General features: G+C 44.9%; 1 protein-coding gene across 1 annotated transcript in view; it reads left to right on the forward strand.

The window, feature by feature from the left end:
* The window catches only part of SND1 (staphylococcal nuclease and tudor domain containing 1), a 422,021-nt gene that overhangs the window by 317,585 nt on the left and 85,673 nt on the right, over window positions 1–18,763 (forward strand). Inside the window, exon 16 of the mRNA XM_004418726.2 lies at window positions 1,139–1,248. Within this exon, the coding sequence (XP_004418783.1) occupies window positions 1,139–1,248 (110 nt within the window). The remainder of the gene's footprint in view (window positions 1–1,138; window positions 1,249–18,763) is intronic.

Below are 18,763 nucleotides of genomic sequence, written 5' to 3' on the forward strand. Positions count from 1 at the left end.
TTTTTGAAATATTTATGTCTAATTCAGACATCAAAATACGACATATTTCATGGCCTGTCACAGATGAGCACTGTTAATGATAAATATATTTGCAAAGTGAATGACTGAATCAAAGAGGAAGCAAAGGCAGTCTAAGTTGCTTAGTGAGCACCTATTTTGAATAAAATATTGTCCTTGGATACAAAGAAGTGAGAGGATGGGATTCTGTTGTCAGGGATCTTACAGGCTAGTTTTGGAGTAAACGATGACTGAGATTTTGATTATGGGTAATTGCTAAGAGTAAATAATGATAAAATAATAACAGCTAAAATGTATTGAATCTTTCCATATGTTGGGCATTGCACTAATTATTTTACATACATAATCTCCCCTAGTTCACACAACAACCATGTGAAGTAGATATGTTATACCAGTTTTTTCATATAGGGCAACTGAGGCTTTGAATGGTTAGTAACTTGGCCAAAGTCACAAAGCTAGTAAGTGATACAGTTAGGTTGTGAATCCAGGTGAATCCAGGTCTGTCTGGCTCCAGACACCTAATACTTCATTAGTATTCTGTTTTTTCTGTCTCTCATTCTGAATGAAAAACTGATGGTACTATTGTCGAAAGTATAGCCAGAGGACAGAGTGGGAAGTTTATTTGAAGAGGAAAATGACACGGAGTTAACACTTTTGAATTTGATGTGAAAGTCAGATAGTAAAGAGAAAATGTGTAGGAATCAGCTGGAATGGCTCTCAAGAGGCAGAATGGCTGGGGCTATCAGTATAATTTAGGTGAAAGAGCCATTTATGTAAGTGATAGTTAAGGCAGTGAGACTATAGGAGTGTAAGGAGCCAGGAGTACAAGATGAGGAGTCATCCCACATCTTATTTGGAACCCACCGGCTCCTCTTGTTAATTCCCAGGTGCTGTGACTGAGCGCTCCTCTCCGTTGTTGCTACTGTAATAGTGTTGGTTATTCCCACCTAGGGCCAACTGAACTCCTCCTCCCCTTCTGCCACTACTTCTACCTTATCTCAGACATGGTGGCATCCTGATCTAATGCCTGCCTCATTAGAAGTGCCAGGGGACCATCCTTGCTGGACACCAGGCCTAGTGGCCCCTTTTCATCACAAATTCTTCTTTTCTCCTGACACAGGCATTGAATGCCCCAGAGGAGCCCGAAACCTCCCCGGCTTGGTGCAGGAGGGAGAGCCCTTCAGTGAAGAAGCAACGCTTTTCACCAAGGAACTGGTGCTGCAACGAGAGGTAGGACACCTTCCAGTTGTTTCTCGTATGGGGTGCGATGAGAAATAGGGCTCACTTGGTCTGATGTTTTTCTGCCATGTCAGAGATCAGTCTGTCACTTTTTCTGGTGTTGAGCCTTCCACATCCATGATCCATTCTGTGTCTGCCCACATCTTTTTTCCTTAAGCCCTGCATTTTGGCCAGCTGCCCCCAAATTGCTCCTCACTGTTGGTGTCCTGGGATGAGTGGTGATCACTAGGCCAGCCTAGCCAGGATCCTGATGTAGAGAGCTCACAGCTTTGCAGTCCTCCTCCTCGGCAAACTAGCCTGAGCTGCCTGCCTCCAGCTGGATTTGGAAGCTTGACTAACGCTGTCAGGGGCCAATTTTCTTTGAACATTTATTTGTGTCTTTGAGTAATTGCATTTTCTGTAGCGGGTTTTCTGACTTAATTTAATTGTATTTCTGTTTCTGCCTGTTGGGCTGGCTCTTACAGGCAGGAGTTAAGCTTCTCAGCTGCTATGGTGCCCATCTACCTGCTAATTTTTATCAAGTCATAGTCAACAGATTCATCTTCTTTCCAGGAATATGCCAGTCTTTCATCCTGCTAGGTGGGTACAAGAAAGGAACAGTAGGAGAGTGTGCTGGGCTCTGGCTTAGGATGTTAGATCTGCCTTTGTCCTCAGTTCTTTTACAATCAAATCCGTAGGGTCCCTCCAGCTTTCATGCAATTTCATAATATGCACAGAGCTAAAAGATTATGGGGTCCTAGAGGTTATCTCACTCATGGGTCTTTGTAGATCCTTGAGATCAGACATATTGGCTTCTTTGGGATGTTAAGTGATAGAAATACCTGTTCATAAGCTTCAGCATCTCTCATTTTCATTTGAATTGCCAACGAGCATATTAGGTGTGAGAGGTATAGGAGAACAGGCTAGCCCAAGATGCTTGTGTTGAACTACCCGGGCCTCAAGAGAACCACCACTTTGACTTCTGACTAAGCAGTATTGCTGTTGCTTGCCACCTCTTTGGGATTTCTCTAGCGCTTGCCTTCTCACTTTGGGAAAGAAAGTGATATGTCAGAAGAAGGTGGTATGTCAGAAGAAATCCTGGATTCAAGAGAGATGGGTTCCATTTCCCAAACATCAACTGCAGCTACCTGGGTGTTGCGTCTGCTCTGTTGGCCATCTGTACAGTGGGGATGGGGGATGCAGCTTAATCCTTTTATTGTCTCATCAATCTCACGTTGCCCTCTATTTTGTTTTTGGTAAGGTGTATTTATTTTTGTCAGGTAGAAGTCCTTATATTAGCCTCCAAGGTGCCTTCCTCCTACCCCCTATTTTGTAACTGCACACTTGTAGCTTGAAATTTTATCAATTAAAGGTAGCCCCGTGCTAGAGAAGTTATTTCAAGAATCCAAACACTCCAGTTGTCTGTCAGTAGCTGTTGCAATTTTTGAAGTGACACAGGGATCAGGTAGAAGGGGCCGATATGGTAGAATTTCCCTCTGTTTGGGCCTTTGGATAATGAACTACAGAGCAGTTTCATGTTGGAAAAAGCAGGTGAGTCCACTCAAGGTCCTAACTCAAAGACATTACAGAGGCAGCAGCAACAGAGGTATGTTTGTTTGTTTGTTGTTGTGCTTTGCATACAGGGAGGAAATCCCCTCGTTGAATTGCCTAAAATGTTTGTTAGCAACATTCTCATCACTTACTATCTAAATCACATTTCTGTTTTGTTTCCCATTCCTCACCATAGTCATCTTGTTGTTTCACATCTCCTAGTTTCTTTCCCTTTCTTTTTCAACTCTTGTTTTCCCAGCCACTTTTCTTCCTGATCATGTTTCTGGCCCGCTGGTGATATCCAAAAGCACAAGGGGGTCAAAGAGAATACTGACCACTAAAAGGAGTGAGTGGCCCAAAGCTGTTTTACTCTCTCATGGTTATTATGACCTTACCTTTGTCCATATGTTTGCTGACAGTTGACTTTGAAAAAGATAAATTTTTCTCCCCATCTTCTTTGATGCCCCTGGCCTGTGAATGTGTTTGCAGATCCTTAGTCTAGTCCAGAGTTGATATTTATCTTTCTTGGTTGTAGTGTCCCAATCTTTCTTAGTCTTGAGTTGGGGGTCTGTTGATAAAGAACCTTTCTGCATTTTCTTAGCTGCTTATATGATTACTTGGGGCGACTCTTTATCCAGAGGAAAGACAAGTATGGCCTAACTAAGACTAACTTGGGATTTTGACTAAAGGAACCAGTTATAGCCTATTCTCCTGGGCATTTCCCTTCCTATAATATATGAAAACTGTTTTCTGAACAGTGTAAGAATGAAGAGAAGTTGTTTTGTTTTGCTTTGTTATAGGTTTATTCATTTACTTTTACCTGTATAGTACCTTCATTTTTATTCCATGTTTTCCTGAGGAGCATTTCTCTTTGCCCTCCTCTCTCCACTCCACAAGGATCTAGAAAAGCCTGATGGATAAGTACTTCTGGATGCAGAGGTCCTTCCCACCCGTAGGAGAAAGTACCGTGCAATTGCATGGATGCCTAGTGCGGGTCCCCACTGCCCACCTCACGTAGCTCTTACCTTCAGGGCAGCCTCCATTGTGCCATGTTCCGCTCCAGGAACTCTTCTTGAGCCGAGCCACTGCTGTGATGGCCACAGATGAACTGGTTTTTTGTATCTTGTGCCTATTAGCTTGATAATTAGATTTACCTCAGATAATTGGGTATTGTAAATATGTGATTGTCCTTGACCCTGTCCCATCCCTCCTTGTTAAATTTTTATCATCTTATTTTGGACCAGGATTTCTCTGCCCCCTGCCTGCTTTCTGATTACTATAAATCTACATTATCATATAGGAAAGAGAAGCGCCCAGATTTCATGATTCTATAGCGCCTCCAGGGCCCCTATATGATCCCACAGGGACATGTCCGTTGAGTTGGACTTCCATACATGAACCCATACTGACTAGAGAAGGATAAGGAGTGGCGGAAAGATACTATGTAATGGACACTGCCCCTAAGTCAACCCCCTGCCAAGGAGCTGACAGAAAGCTGGTGTGCAGGATGCCTGGCCCTGGAAAGTGACTGTTTATTAAGTGCATTGTCTTCACTTTGGGTAGCCAGCACAGGAATTGCTGCCTGTCTCTTTCTTTGTTTTTGGTGTTTTTGTTTTTTTTTTGAGGAAGATCGGCCCTGAGCTAACATCTGCCAATCCTCCTCTTTTTTTTTTTTTTTTTTTTTTTGCTGAGGAAGACTGGCCCTGGGCTAACATCCATGCCCATCTGGCTCCACTTTTTATGGGACGCCGTCACAGCATGGCTTGCCAAGCGGTGCGTCAGTGCGTGCCCGGGATCCGAACCGGCGAACCCTGGGCCGCCGCAGTGGAGCACGCGCACTTAACCACTTGCGCCACTGGGCCGGCCCACTTTCTTTATTTTGGATGAAGAAAGAATTGCAGTCTTTCCATATCCTCATGTGGAGCCTGCACAGTCTCAGACAAGTCTCTTCTTTACATTTCAGTGGCCCCCATTGTCTTGAGACCCGAGAGCCCTGCTTTCCTTAAATGTGTTTTACAGTGACACTAGTCAGCACAGAGCTACTGACGTTTCTGGCCATCACGCAGCTCCATCTTCCTGAGTATCTCCCCTGCCACTTTTCATTGCATTTCTTCTTTTACTCCATCTTTCTACATGGTCCTTCTCCTCAGCCATCGGTTCCTGTTGGCTTTCATTCCTTTCCCTGAGTTGGGAGTCTGGGGGGGACTGGACTGTTCCAGGTCAGTGGTCTGGGTGTTCTGGTGGTGCTGAAGCCCCAGGGCAAAAAGAACAGTAAGTGAGACACCGTGTCCTTACCTGATTCTCTTTGTGACCTTGAAAGTCAAAGCAGCCAAGGAACTCGCAGATGACTTCACTCTTACTTTTACTCAAAGGAAAGCCAGTAATCTCAACAGCTGAATTGAGTTTAAATGGCTTGTTATAGCCCTGAAAATGAGTTTGCTCTCGTGTTCCCTGCCTTTGAGGCTGGGCTGCTTCTGGACCACACAACATGAGATCATTACATCCATTGCTTTAGCTGTGACTATGAGCTATGAGTGCTCTCTCCCATTGGATGGCATGTGCTTGGTGACATCCCCTTTTGCCCACCCCCTCTTCCCCCAGTACAGCTGCCTCTTTCAGGCAATTCCTTGCCCCAGTGCCAAGGACAGGAAGATCTGGTCTAATTTCCCAGATGGGGAATTGTGCCCATTTCTAGCGTCTTCCCAGAAGTAGTGGTAAGAAATGGCATTAGCTAATGGGTAGATAGCCAGCTTAAAAATGCTAACTCCTAAGTTTTCACACTCCCGTTATCATGTGATCCTGGTTAAGTGATTCTTTCCTGCCTTCATATTCCTGTCTAAAACATTGATCTAGCAATCTCTTCCTTTTCAGGCCTTTCCTGTGAATAAAACAGTCTTTTGGGATCTCTTCACACCTTCTTGCCAGAAGGCCAGCTAGCCAGCACTCACTCACTGACCAGCTGCTGCCTGTACAGCACTGTGGTCACTGTTAGGAAAACCTGCACTTTTAGAGAAGGGGCCAGAGGGTATTATTTTTAAAAATCAATGCCACAATTTAACCCTTTTCACAGTTCCCGTCTGTAGGAAGTAGAATTCCCTGGGGCAGGGGGTGGGATATATGGAGGTTTGGTGATCATTTCCAGGGCCTTTCTCAATGACCCCTTTGTCTTCTTTGAGATCTCAGAAGTTGTCCTTTGCTGTTGCCTGGAAAATGACATCCTCATGCTGGACAGCCTGAGCTGAAACTCTGGCTGCTGCCCTGACCTATTTCCCTTCTTCCTGCTGGCATCAAAAGGGAGGATGTCCCCCTGGGGAGCTCATTCTGCAGGCTGTAGGGGCCAAGGCACAGTCCTGGATTCCCTCTCTCCCACTCCCACCTGCTCTTTTAAAAACAAAGATGCATAAAAGCATTACAGGCAACTATTGGTGTTCGAAGAACATGTATTTATGTTTCAAGGGAGTACGGACTCAGCAGTGAATGTTGGTGTATGATTATGGAGGAATATTTGGAAAAGAAAACTTAGAATAAAAGGAAAATGGTTCCGTCTTTTTTGTTTTAGCACCACATATGCTGCATCTTGGCTGAAAAGGATAAACCGATCTAAGCAGTTTACTGGTGATCTAAGTCTGTTCCCCTACAAACCCTGTGGGATATGCTTTCTCACCCTTCCTGTTTCCACCTGTCTGTGTGGGCCCTTCTCTGTCCAGGAGACACACGGAAGGGGGAACAGTGGCAAAATAGCAAAGTTAAATCTCTGGATCAAAGCGATGAGGGTAGTTCAAGCCACGGGGAGATCCACGAGGCTGAAGGGAACCTGGTGCAGGCAAAGCCCGGGAAGCACTACTCTCAGCCTCTCCCTGAGTGCCAGGCCCCTTGGTAACCCTCTCTGAGCCACGAATATTAACCTGCTGGAAAAGCAAGCGAGCTGTCCAGCAAAGTTTCACTTATTTGGACAGACAGACTATTCTAGATTATCTCCACCACTGCCCAGGAAAGAGGGAATGCGGTGAGGCTTTCTCGACAGCTCTGTTATTCCACAAGGTGTTAAAGGCTATTAGGGGCTGAGGTTCTTCTTACCTCCCCACGCACTCTTGACAGTTCATCACCCACCAGTGGTCTTTCAGTTTGTTTTCTGTTTAAGGCTGTTTTCTTTGAGGGGGGCTCAGGTAAAGACTTCCTATTAATAGTGATCAAAGTTGCATTTTATATAGCATTTTCTAGTGTAAAAGTACTTTCGTCTACAATATTTCATTTTAATCTCACAGCAAACTTATAAGAAAAATATTATTCCAGTTTTACAGTTTAGGAAACTGAGATGCACAGTGACCTTCCTGTACTCACAGAGCTTGTTGTAGGACAAATAGCAGATCCCAAATGTCTGCATTCCAAATCAGGTGCTTTTTCTCTCCATATTTTGCCAATTTTGCTATCAGAAGGTGATCGTTCTTTTAACCATATTTTATCACCTCTTAACCCTCAAATATCTGGAACTAATTAATTTGTAAGGGACTTCTTAAAGGTCCAACATTGACTGAGAATAGTTAATCTCCAGTAAGGAACCGTTGAGTCTGATTCTGGATGCTCACAATATTGCAGAAGGATCTGAGAGATTTGCTATGGCCATGCCTCCCCAAAATAGTTACTCTGCTCTTGTCACAGTTCTTGTATCTATTGACTGCCTGATCCCTGCTTCATCTGTTGTTTGACCTTTGTGGGCCTTACTTTTTGTACAGTGATTCCTCTTTAACCTGTCTTGCTTCATTTCAATTTGATCATGTATATTCATATTCCTGTTTCTAATCTTTCTTAAAAGACAAATCTAAGTAAGTGCATTGTTTATAAATAATTAACTTCCCATTGCCTCTGGGATAAAGTCTAATCTCCTTAGTTTACATATATCCTTGATTATCTCTCCAACTTCATGTCTCACCACTGCTCATTGCATAATTTGAACCTCATCAGAACTGACCTTATTATACTCACAGCTCCCCATATATATCATTCCATTTCCACTCTCACATCCCTTAGGTCAACGTAAGCTCTCTACCCAGTATATCAGCCATCCCCCTTCTTTGCTTTCTTATTCCTACCTGTCCTTGAAGATAGATCTCCTGTTCTAGGAGACCTTCGCTTGATCTCTCAGGCTGGGTAAGATGCCCTTCCTTTGGTCCCCATAGCACCCTGTGCATGCATCTTCATGCACTCACCAATAATGTTGAAGGGATCTGTCTGTGTTGGTCTCCCCACTAGATTGTAAGCTCAAGGATAGGAACCATGCTTTTGTCCTTGTGTTGTTTGTATTTTGCCTACTATGAAAGAGACACTCAATAGATAGATACTCATTAACTCAACTAATTGGCTCCCTGTGACCTGACTCTAGAGATTGGGAAGAAGGCCTATTCCTTTGTTGCCCTTTATAATTCTTTGGGAATGCGCTCTAAGCTCAGCATTTGCAGGATGGGGAGGAAGACTTTACAGTATTGAGGCTGGACACGCAGCTGCTAATTCAGGAACTTCTCACTGAAAAAGTCCATTACTAAGACCTGACTTAGGTCAGGACCCTGACCTCCCTGGGTCTCCTGGTATGTCCAACCAGGATACTTAAAGATAATGAGATAACGCTGTGTGTTTTGAAAAAATTCCAGTGTTGCAGTAGAAAGCATTAGTGTTCCTTCGTCTCTCTCCTAATATAGGCTACTTGTCTCTTCCTCCCTGGTGTTTCCCATCCTCTGCTTTTGTGGATCAAACTGTGAAATAAGATAAAGAGTTTATTTTGAAGTTCAAGTCAACAAATTCCTCTTCAGTGATGGGCTGTAAGCACCATGTGAATACCAGGCTGTTTTCTGCCCACTTACAGCCCCTTCATTTCTGGGCTCCTGGCCTTTGCCAAGTATCTCTAAAAGCCCTGAAAGGAGGGCCCTCAAATCGCATTCCAGCCCCTAAATGAAAGTGGCATCACAATGAGAAGAGGTGAGGTAAAAATGAAGAATGGGGATACTGTCACATTGCCCTTTTTCTCCCCTTCCCCTAGCTGCTGAGTCTCCCTGTCAGCTTTTAAACTCCTCGGGTAGCTTTGTCTCCCTCACCGGTAGCTTTCCTCAAGCAAGCTCAGCAGCGTGTGCTTGATGGGTGCCAACAGTGTGCTGGCCCCAGTGGGATTCCTCTCTGCAAAGCTGCTGGCTCAGCTAGGCTCTTGTGTATTTCCCCATTCTTCTGCTTGGAACTTTCATAGCCAGTCAAGCATAGAATTGCATCCATTCTTCTGAAATAGCTGCTGGGCCTAATTTTTCATTGGCTTGGCCAAGATCCTATTAATCTGTAATTGTGTCATACAGGCTGACTGTTATAGGTTTCATAGGCCTCACTACCCTCCAGAGGTTAGTGTTCACATCCCAGACTGGCTCTTGGGACTGGGGACAAAATAAGGTGGAGTGAGGTTTAGGACCACAAGAGATTTGGCCTCCTTGGGACACACAGGAAGGTCTCATGGAGGTAATTGTATCTCAGGGGAGAAAATCCTTTTCACAGAAAGGATTCCTTTCGCTGGGGAATTGGTCCCTGCTATTGTAAACTCTTCCTTGAGAGACTTTCATTTTTTCTTTTTTCTTTTTTTTTTTTGTGAGGAAGATTAGCTCTGAGCTAACATCTGTTGCCAATCCTCCTCTTTTTGCTGAGGAACACTGGTGCTGGGCTAAAATCTGGGCCCATCTTGCTCCACTTTATATGGGACGCCGCCACAGCATGGCCTTACAAGTGGTGCATCGGTGCGCGCCCGGGATCCAAACCCGGGCCACCAGCAGCGGAGCGTGCACACTTAACCACTATGCCACGGGGCCGGCCCCTCACTTTTAATTTGCCAGTTTAATTTGTTTTTCTTACTATTCCTACCAGTAAAAGGAAATAAGAGGTATAGTCCTTAGACCTGAAAATTTCAATTTGCTGGCCAAGTAGAAATCTTGGCAATCCCTGGCACTTACTTTTCCTCTTCATCTTTAGTTCTGATCTGCATCATTCCCAGAGTAAAGATGTGAAAGGCTTAAACATGACTTCCTCTTGGGTCTTTCTACTAGAATGGTCTGCAGTACTTACTTTGAACCTCATCTGAATTGAGGCATACAAGTAAGTATAAGGGCAGTGATTGCCACTGGAGAATGCATTTACTGGTTCACAAAAGATTATCATTACAAACATATGGTCCTGAAAATCCTTCAAACAGAGCCTTGCTAAGCAGAACCCCTGCCACCTATGGTATTTGATACTGTCTGCCTATCTGACATAAAATGATGTTCTTTATGAGCCATCTCTGTGAAAGACAGCTATTGCCAGGCACATCCTGGTCTACCTTCTGTATAGCTATATAGAGCCTGTGACCCAGAACAAATGGAGAAATGCTATCAGGAGGTAAGAGACTGCTGGACTCCTCAGAGGTAAGAATTGTGCTAAGAGAGCTGGGTGCCATTTATTTTAATTTAGATGTATCAGAAGCTCCTAGTAACAACAATTCCTGGTTTCTCTTACCTCTTCAATCATCCTGAATATTCACTGCTTCTTGAGCTTTGGTAAGGGTTCTCTAAAAAAAAAAACAAAAGGAAGCTAATATTCTTAATACGATAACAAAGGGCTGAAGAAAAGCAGCTCAAAATTTTCATTTTTTCAGGTGAAATCCCTTATTATGAAGTCTGTCTACTTCCTTCTGGAAGCCTAATTTGGAAGCTAGTTCTCTATTTCATTCATATCTTCTGACTAGCAGATCATATTTACTTTCCACAGAAAGATGACCTCATACAGACTTGCCTGCTCTGTTTCCAGAAGAGCTTCACCCAGAACCCCAGCACACTGGCCAACACCCATGCAGACTTGAGTGTGAGCTTTTATGCTGGCATGTTTGGGGGGTCTTCAGGACCTCCCTGTTTGTCCTAACCATTCCCAGACACACTCACTGCCTGAATGTTAATAATATCCCCTTAGAATTATATAATTCGGCTGATATCTTTTTAGAACACAGCTCTTAATATACAATACCAGGGCTGCCTGGGCTGCCAGCAAAGAGTAAGCAGATTGTAGATTGCATTTGCTCTCCAGGTAATACTAACATTCTGGTGTTTCACATATGACTCCCCCAAGGACACAGGAGTGACTGGTGTGGTGGATGAGCCCCCTTAACCCTGCCTTCTTCTTGTCATTAGCATGCCCACTCCCTGTGTCTGTTGCCAAGGACTGGACGAGATCCTCTGTGTTCCAAACATGGCTTTATTGATGAACTTCCCACTTGCCACTCCACTCGTGACAGTTTCTGGTCAGCTGAACTTAAATGGATTTGGAAATGAAAGTGACCAATGGGCTGTTATGAAATGCCGTGGTGCATGAAATAAGATTATGAGCAAGCTTGAGAATTAACAGCAGAGATACCCTAAACCTGGTCTGAACAACATGTGTCACATATTTGGGAAGGATAAGCTCATTCTTAGACCCATCTCCATAACACTTAAGGACATTTCTCCCTGGCTGGTCACTTACCAAAAAACTGTGTTAGTAACAAATCCAGAGTCAGACGTCGGTTCTCATTCCAGCTTCACCATTTCCTGAGTGACCTTGGACACGATTCTTAGCCTCTCTAAAACCAGGGCAATCTCAGTGCATAATAGAATTCAATACGAATGGTGCCCCTGAGGTTGTGCAGTGCAGCAGTCTGGTAAACCTATTTGCCTCACCTGTGACGAGGATACCTTCTCTATAGGGTTATTGTGGACATAACGTATGCACATAAAGTACCCAGCACTGGTGCCCTGGTAGGTAGTAAACACTCAGTGAACAGCTTGCATCATCATTTTCATTATGAATGAAAATTCTCTTGGGGTTTAGCTAAAATCTAGAATTAGAACTTCAGTGTGGACAGACCACTATACCCAGAGCAGAGAGGTAGGCTGGACGCAGTTGTGTGTGTTGGGAGCAGCATTCATGTTAAAATCAACAAAGAACTGTAATTAGTCCTCTCCAGTGCTCTTCACATCCCAACCCGTCTGTTTAAGCCAGTGATGGGAAATACGTCCATGCCAGCCCCATCCAGTCTTGCATCCATGACAGACATTTCCAGTCAGTCACAGCACCGCTTTGGCTTGGAACTCAGAACCTTCTCAAAACAGGGCTCCTAGAAACTACTACCAGTTGAATGGATTTGGCACTTGCATTGATACCTATTAGACATCCTTGGTCTAAGTTCTCAAAAAAGCATCTAAGTACCCTAAGGGGTCAGCCAGTCTCTTTTCTACAAAGTAAGATAAAAGACAGGGTCTCTCTGCCTCTGCTTCCACATGGTCCTCCATGGTAGAACCACTTTTTTCTAGGCAGTGTCACATTCGGTGCAACAGCAAAGGTCCAAAGAGTCCTAACGTATGCACAGAGCCTCTTCTAGACGTGACCATGGACAGACAAGGCCAGTCATCAGCAAGAGGGGGAGCCAGGACTCCACACATACCTCATAGACATTTAAGAAATGATGGCTTGAGTATCTTTGCCATGCATTCAAACTGCCATAGGCGTCTGTGGAGGATTATCTGCCAATACTGAGGGCTCTCCATGCTTTCTCTCTGTTTACACAGGACTTCTGACCTTGCTCATTTCCCAGCGTCATTGAGACTTGAAAATGAGGGATTCAGGGGTGACTTCTCTAGATCCTGGCTGGCCCAGGCTTCCTCATCTTCTGATGGAGTAGCAGTGCTCTTTTTTGTTCCCATAACACCTTACCATGACCACAGCAGTCTAAGATTGCCATGGGTTGATCTTTGATCTGTATTATATTGGAGGGTTGGAGGATAGCAGAGTGCCAAGTAGGAGCTGTAAAGAAAGATCTAGGTGTTAACCAGGATTGAAAGGGACAAGAAAAGAACCCTAAGACGAATCCTTTGGGACAGTCACTGCAGCAAGAACAAAAGCTATCCATTGAGCCAGGAATGAAAAGTTGAATTAGAAACTGCTTCACTGTGCCATTTTTCTTTCCAGGTTAGCATAATGCCTCCCTCTTCTCGCTTTCCCTTCTCTTGATGCAGTGGAATTCTATATTTAATGGTTACCAGAAAAGGATCTTGGCATTGAATGCACAACTAGAGGTAGAAGATCATGCAAATAAGACCAACAGGTCCCTTTATCCCCTGCCAGAGGCCTGCATATGCCACTTCACTTCAGAAGTCTCTACAGTGCTTACAGTGCTGGGATGCTATTACCTCTCAAGTTAAATAAATCTAAAACCACTGACCCAGGATTTTTATAGCACCACTGCAGTCTTATGAGGAAATGCAACAAATAGTCCATTACCACTGATTGGATATGGATTTTTGGCCTGGCCACTTGCCACTTGGTAATTTTAGAATAGGGTCACTTTTGAAATTGTAAGATTCCTTGTAGGAGGATACTGGTGTTTGCTAAATAGTTGTTTCTTATCTTCATGCCCTGTCACAGCCATGCTCCCCATCTCCTGAGTGTGGGGCCAATCTCTCTGTCTGCCTGGCAGGGACAGCCAGAGCTCATCCTTCATCAGCTTACAGGGCTGCAGACGTGGCCATTTCCAAATGCCCGGGGTGCACTTAACCGCTTCCTCCTCCTAATCTCAGCACTTCCACTCTAAACACATCAGCAGCTTTGTAACTCGCATCTTATTTTGCACTATGTGTTGGCCCTTCAGGTATTTGTGGGAGGAAGGTAGGGAGACTGGCAAACTATATTGTCACTGATTTCAGAATTACACAATTACACCCTGAGTCATTGTCTCTGGAGAATCATCTAAGTGGGCCGGCCCCGTGGCTTAGCGGTTAAGTGCGCGCGCTCTGCTGCTGGTGGCCCGGGTTCAGATCCTGGGCGCGCACCGACGCACCGCTTCTCCGGCCATGCTGAGGCCGCGTCCCACATACAGCAACTAGAAGGATGTGCAACTATGACATACAACTATCTACTGGGGCTTTGGGGACAAAAAAAACAAGGAGGATTGGCAATAGATGTTAGCTCAGAGCCGGTCTTCCTCAGCAAAAAGAGGAGGATTAGCATGGATGTTAGCTCAGGGCTGATCTTCCTCACAAAAATAAATAAATAAACAAACAAACAAACTTTTCCAAAGGAAAGGAAAGAGGCTGAACCACTTTGAAAAAAAAAAAAGAATCATTTAAGCAAGAGTGCCAAGAGCATCCTGAAGGGCTCTCACTGTTTTCACACATGGGTTTTTAAGTTTGGATTCTGTTTCATATTTGATATGTTACTGCCTGCCTTGGTTTCACCATCTGCAAAGTGGGAGCACTGGGCCCTGTTCTGCCTGGAGAATACTAAAAGGTAATTATAAAGACATAGTGGTAAGGTTCCTGAGGAGGCCCCAATTATTCCCACTTATATAGAAAAGGGTTGCCGGGCCCCAGATGACAAATAACCATACACAGGCTGAGGGCGCTATGTGACCTGGACAGGGACCTCTGGTCAGACGGTTTTTTCTCAACTGCTTCTGAGTAATCAGACCCAGTTGATGAAACAGGAGAACAGTTGGTCCTGGACCCTAAGATCTGACCACTCTTCACCTCATTGGGCTAAACTTTGGTCAATTTTCCCTTTTCTCTGCCATAAAATCTGTTACATTGCCTTTTTCCTGACATGACTTTGGTCCTGTAAGCAGTATATCCTGAACAGAAGCTGTCCCAGAGTACTGCAGGGTTCTCGCAGTCTTCCATGTAGCCAACTGGTTGGACTGAGCCTGAGAAGCAGACACTAAATGTATGTCTTCCTGTTATGGGTTGTTGTGCCCATCTGTCATAACAGTGTGTCTCTCCTGTTCCTTGGTTCTCTGGGTATGATTGTATTTCCATATACCGTTTGTCTGTTGCCTGTCTGTATGTGGTCATTGTCCCAGTATTCGGATGAGACCTTGTACATTTTGACCCCAGCGTCTGAGCCTCATGACATGTTTTTCAGGCCAGAGTGTTTCAAAGGACAGGCTTGGACCCCAGAAGCCATGATTTTTGTTATTATCAGGTATGATGCAAGATAGTTTCACCTTATCTGCTTCCTGTCTAGCTTTTTTTTTGGCAGTTGACCCAGGGGTGTGGTTAGTAGGGCAAAGCTAGAGATTGCCCTTGAAGCTTCTTGATTCTTGCTTTCCCATCCAGAATCAGTTAGTTGTTGAGGTAGCCCAGCTAAACACCTCTAAAGTACGGCAGCTTCAAAAATTCATGAGGCCTTGGGATCCACAGCGCCTCTCAACATACAGACTTCTTGCCTTGCATCAAGAAAAGCCATATGGCTTCACATGCCCTGTTGCCCTGATGAGGCATAGCAAGCACATGAGGTGCAGAGGGAGGCCCTGAGACTGCTCTCCACGGCCAGCCCTTCAAGGTGTGAGGAAGGGCTCTTCGTGACACATTTGCACATGCACCCAAGCATTCCTAACGCCCAGTGATGGGAAGACCAACTCCAGGGAGATGCAGCATTCTCACACTGCCCGGACTTCTTTCATCTGTCCCTCCTCTTTCATTCATTCACCCTCCTCCTCGTTGTTTCTGTAATTTGTACAGTATCGTTAAGAGGTGTTGAAGAGATCAATAGCAATTCACCTTTTTCTTTGTTGATTAAAGTGATGGCAAGTAAAAATGGCAGGCAGTACCAATTCATTTATCATGAGCTATCCATTTCCTACCAGGCCACCAGTGACCTCTCCTTCTGCCTGTTATGTTGCTGATCTGCAACTGGGATTACTCTTGTTTCTAGGCTGCTTTAATAGAAATGAGAGAATCACTGTATTTGGCTCCTGTAATCAAAGCTGGATGAGGAAGGAGACTGCAGGTAATGAGCAAGAAAATTACTATGGAGCCTATTCTTTGACTGTGTGGCTTTATTTGAGGGTTCACCACATGGGCTATCCTCAAGAAGAGGCAGCATGGCATCAATTGGTGGACATTGCTGCCTCACCCAGCACTTCCCTCCCCCCTGTTTTTCCAAAGGGCACAGCCTTCCTTTATTAGCCATGTTTCTACAGAATGTAAGTTGGGTGTGGCAAGTGAAAATCCCCATGACCCCTGTGAACTGGCTCTGCTTTTGCTGAAGGTGCAAAGGTTTGTCATCCCCTCCATGACACTTCAAGTAGTAACTGTGGCTTACCCTGGAGGAACTTGGGGTGCCCAGGGTCAAGCCTGAGTCAGGGGATGCAGGAAGGATTCTTGTGCTTAGGAGGGGTCTGTAGCCACCAGGGGATGAAGAATGGAGACGATTCTTAACAGCTTCTTTCTCGACTCTCGAAACAAGCATGGGAAGGGTGTGTATGTATGTGTTTTGCTCTGTTCTCCCTCAGTGGAAGTGCCCTCTGACTCTCACTTCAGAAAGGTGATGGAGATACCCCCGCCCCCCTTCATGACATTTCAGGTGCCATGCGCTAAAGAGCTCATTTTTAAAACTGCATCTCAAATGGCATATACTTATTACTTCACTCACCTGGTGGGATCACCAAGGCTCTTTGAAGCCCAGGGCTCTTAAAAGGGAAGTGAGCACTGACTAAAAAGGCAAAGCTTGATTAACTCAGCTGCTTTCCTCTTTATGTATCATAGTTTGAATTTTGTGGGTTCTTTAGTGCACACATGCACAGAAGCAGCTGTTGTCCACCATGCCCAGGAAGGTCGTTCAGCCCCATGGAGGGGCTGAGAGGGCTTGAGTCTGTTGCCTTGCGCAGCATAAGCCAATTTCCAGAAACTCCTGTCTGTGTGGAGTTTTGGCTGAGGAGGCAGTATTTGGCCGGCTACCTGGAAGATAACCCTGATCCATGCCCTCTGCCATCCAGCAGAGGGAGCCACTTACCTGAGTGGGCACTTAATGGTGACCAGCGGGAGTAGCAGTTCCCAGAGCTGGCTGTTGCCATCAGGGAGCTTGCAGTCTTTCGTGTCAGCCTGAGCATGCAGCCAGTCTTCTCCAGAGGAGCACTGCCGTCATGGTCATGTTTCCTGAGTGCCCAGTGGGTTGAGGTCATTATTTTGGATGCCCCTCTCCCGGTAGGGAGATTGCACTAGAAATCCAGTGTTGCTATGTCAGGTAGCTCTGCGGTCTGCAGATGCCAGACCTGGAGAAGGCAGCCAGCTCTCTGTGAAGCTGGTTAATTACATGTGAAGCTGCCAGCAGGACAATTGTTCTTTTCCCATGGATCATTAATAAACCATTGTGGCCTGCATAGACGGGATGGGGGAAGTCTCTGACAGTTCCACCACCTTCCTCGGCTTTGTCGGACAGGTCTTCCTCCCTTTCAGTCTAAAGCTTTCAAAATGGCTGAGGATGAGGTGAGGGAGGGAAAAGAAGAATGTATTTCCATTTAATGCACGTGTTTTTCTCCTAAGCTGGAAAGTGGCCTCCTGCTTTCAGATCATCTTGGCAGCCAGAGTACAAAGAGTTCAAGGCTTGCCATGGGTGGGAAGTGCTAGTGGCTCAGCTCCTAATTTTTGTAGCAAACTACAGACCAGGCCCAATTTGGAGACGAGGCAACTAGTGCAGCAGATGGCAAATAGTCCTGCTTCACTGGGGCCCAAGATCTTCTTCCTTCAGCCAAGGCAGCCTTATTCCTGCTATGCCTGAGTACAGAATGCATTTCTGGTTTTTTAGAAATTTCTTTTTTAGGCAGATATGGAAAGAAGCAAATATAATGCCTGGAAACTCAGTCTAGTTAGAAACATTTCCCTGTCAAACAACCTAAAATAGAGCTTTCCCTTTGTTGGTTAGAAGAACTTAGAATAGAAATCTACATTTCTCCATAGAGCATTGAGTGCAAAAATAAAAAATGGATTATAAATAGAAATAAGCATGACCCATTCAGTTTCCAAAGACTTGAGCATACAGTCTTCATAATACTGAGTTAGAGCATTTTATAGCTATAAGGGCTCTTGAGGTTATATAGTCCCATCCAAACAGTCCACAGTAGTTGAGAAGATTGAGGCATGAAGAAGTTAATCACTTGGGCACATTCACACCGTGATTCATGGGAGAGCTCAAGTCCCCACATTCCCATTGTATTGATCTTACCTGTACCCCTAACCGTGCCTCCCAAACAACAGTCACCAACACCTGTTCATCCACTTGCAGTGCAAGTAATAAATGGAGGCTCTGATAGTGGCTCATAAAAAGGAGAAGGGAGTTAGGTGTATGTGACAGAGGCAGACAGTAGAGATAAACACGTGTATTCTCTAAATTGTATTATTTTAGTGAGAAAAGAACAGGAGGCTACGTCAGAGGAGGAAGTCATCTGGGGCCTCGGCGTTCTGTAAAGAAGACTCTTTGTAGACAGGCGTGCAGAGAGAACTGCACACAGAATGAGAAGGCACGCTAGAGAGGGAGGAGTACAGGTGTCTGACAAACCTGGAATTTTCCATTGCCTTTCCTGATGAGATGGTAGCAAAGCTGCTCTCTTTTCACACTAAAAACTAAGGTTTAGAAGAGCCCAACAGAAACAACCAAGGAGTACTGTTATAATTTAAGGGATTTTTCTTCTTCCTTTGTGTGTGTGGGGGGAGAGGGGTTACTTTGTTTTATTTTTTTCACTGAGAGACTTGGAGGGAGGTGAAATGTCCTAGCTGGGATTGCCCTGGAGCTCCTTGGGCAGGACTCCAGCTTAAGCACTCTGTTTTGGTCACATTCAGCCAGGGCACAGGGTGGACCCCCAGGGGCCATCCCTTGCCTCCAGCATCCTGGCTCTGAGACCTGCTCCCTCTAACTCTCACAGGAGTCGGATCCAAAAGCCGTGCCATGTTATCAGAGTCTGTAGCTGAGGCTAGTTACCCATCTCACAAGCAATGACGTCTGTTTGTCTTTCAAGGGGCTGTCAAGTGGGGGAGGAACAAATCACATTTTCCGGCAATTTAATTTTATTAACTCTGATTTTTTTTTTTTTTCCCCTTTTCCAAAGCACAGCTAAATGGAGCTAAACATACACACAAGGGCTATATTTAGTCCTGATGGTGTGGTAGCGTAGGGA

The sequence above is a fragment of the Ceratotherium simum genome, chromosome 1, assembly GCF_057802395.1.
Source record: "Ceratotherium simum simum isolate JZ-2026a chromosome 1, ASM5780239v1, whole genome shotgun sequence".
Taxonomy (NCBI): domain Eukaryota; kingdom Metazoa; phylum Chordata; class Mammalia; order Perissodactyla; family Rhinocerotidae; genus Ceratotherium; species Ceratotherium simum.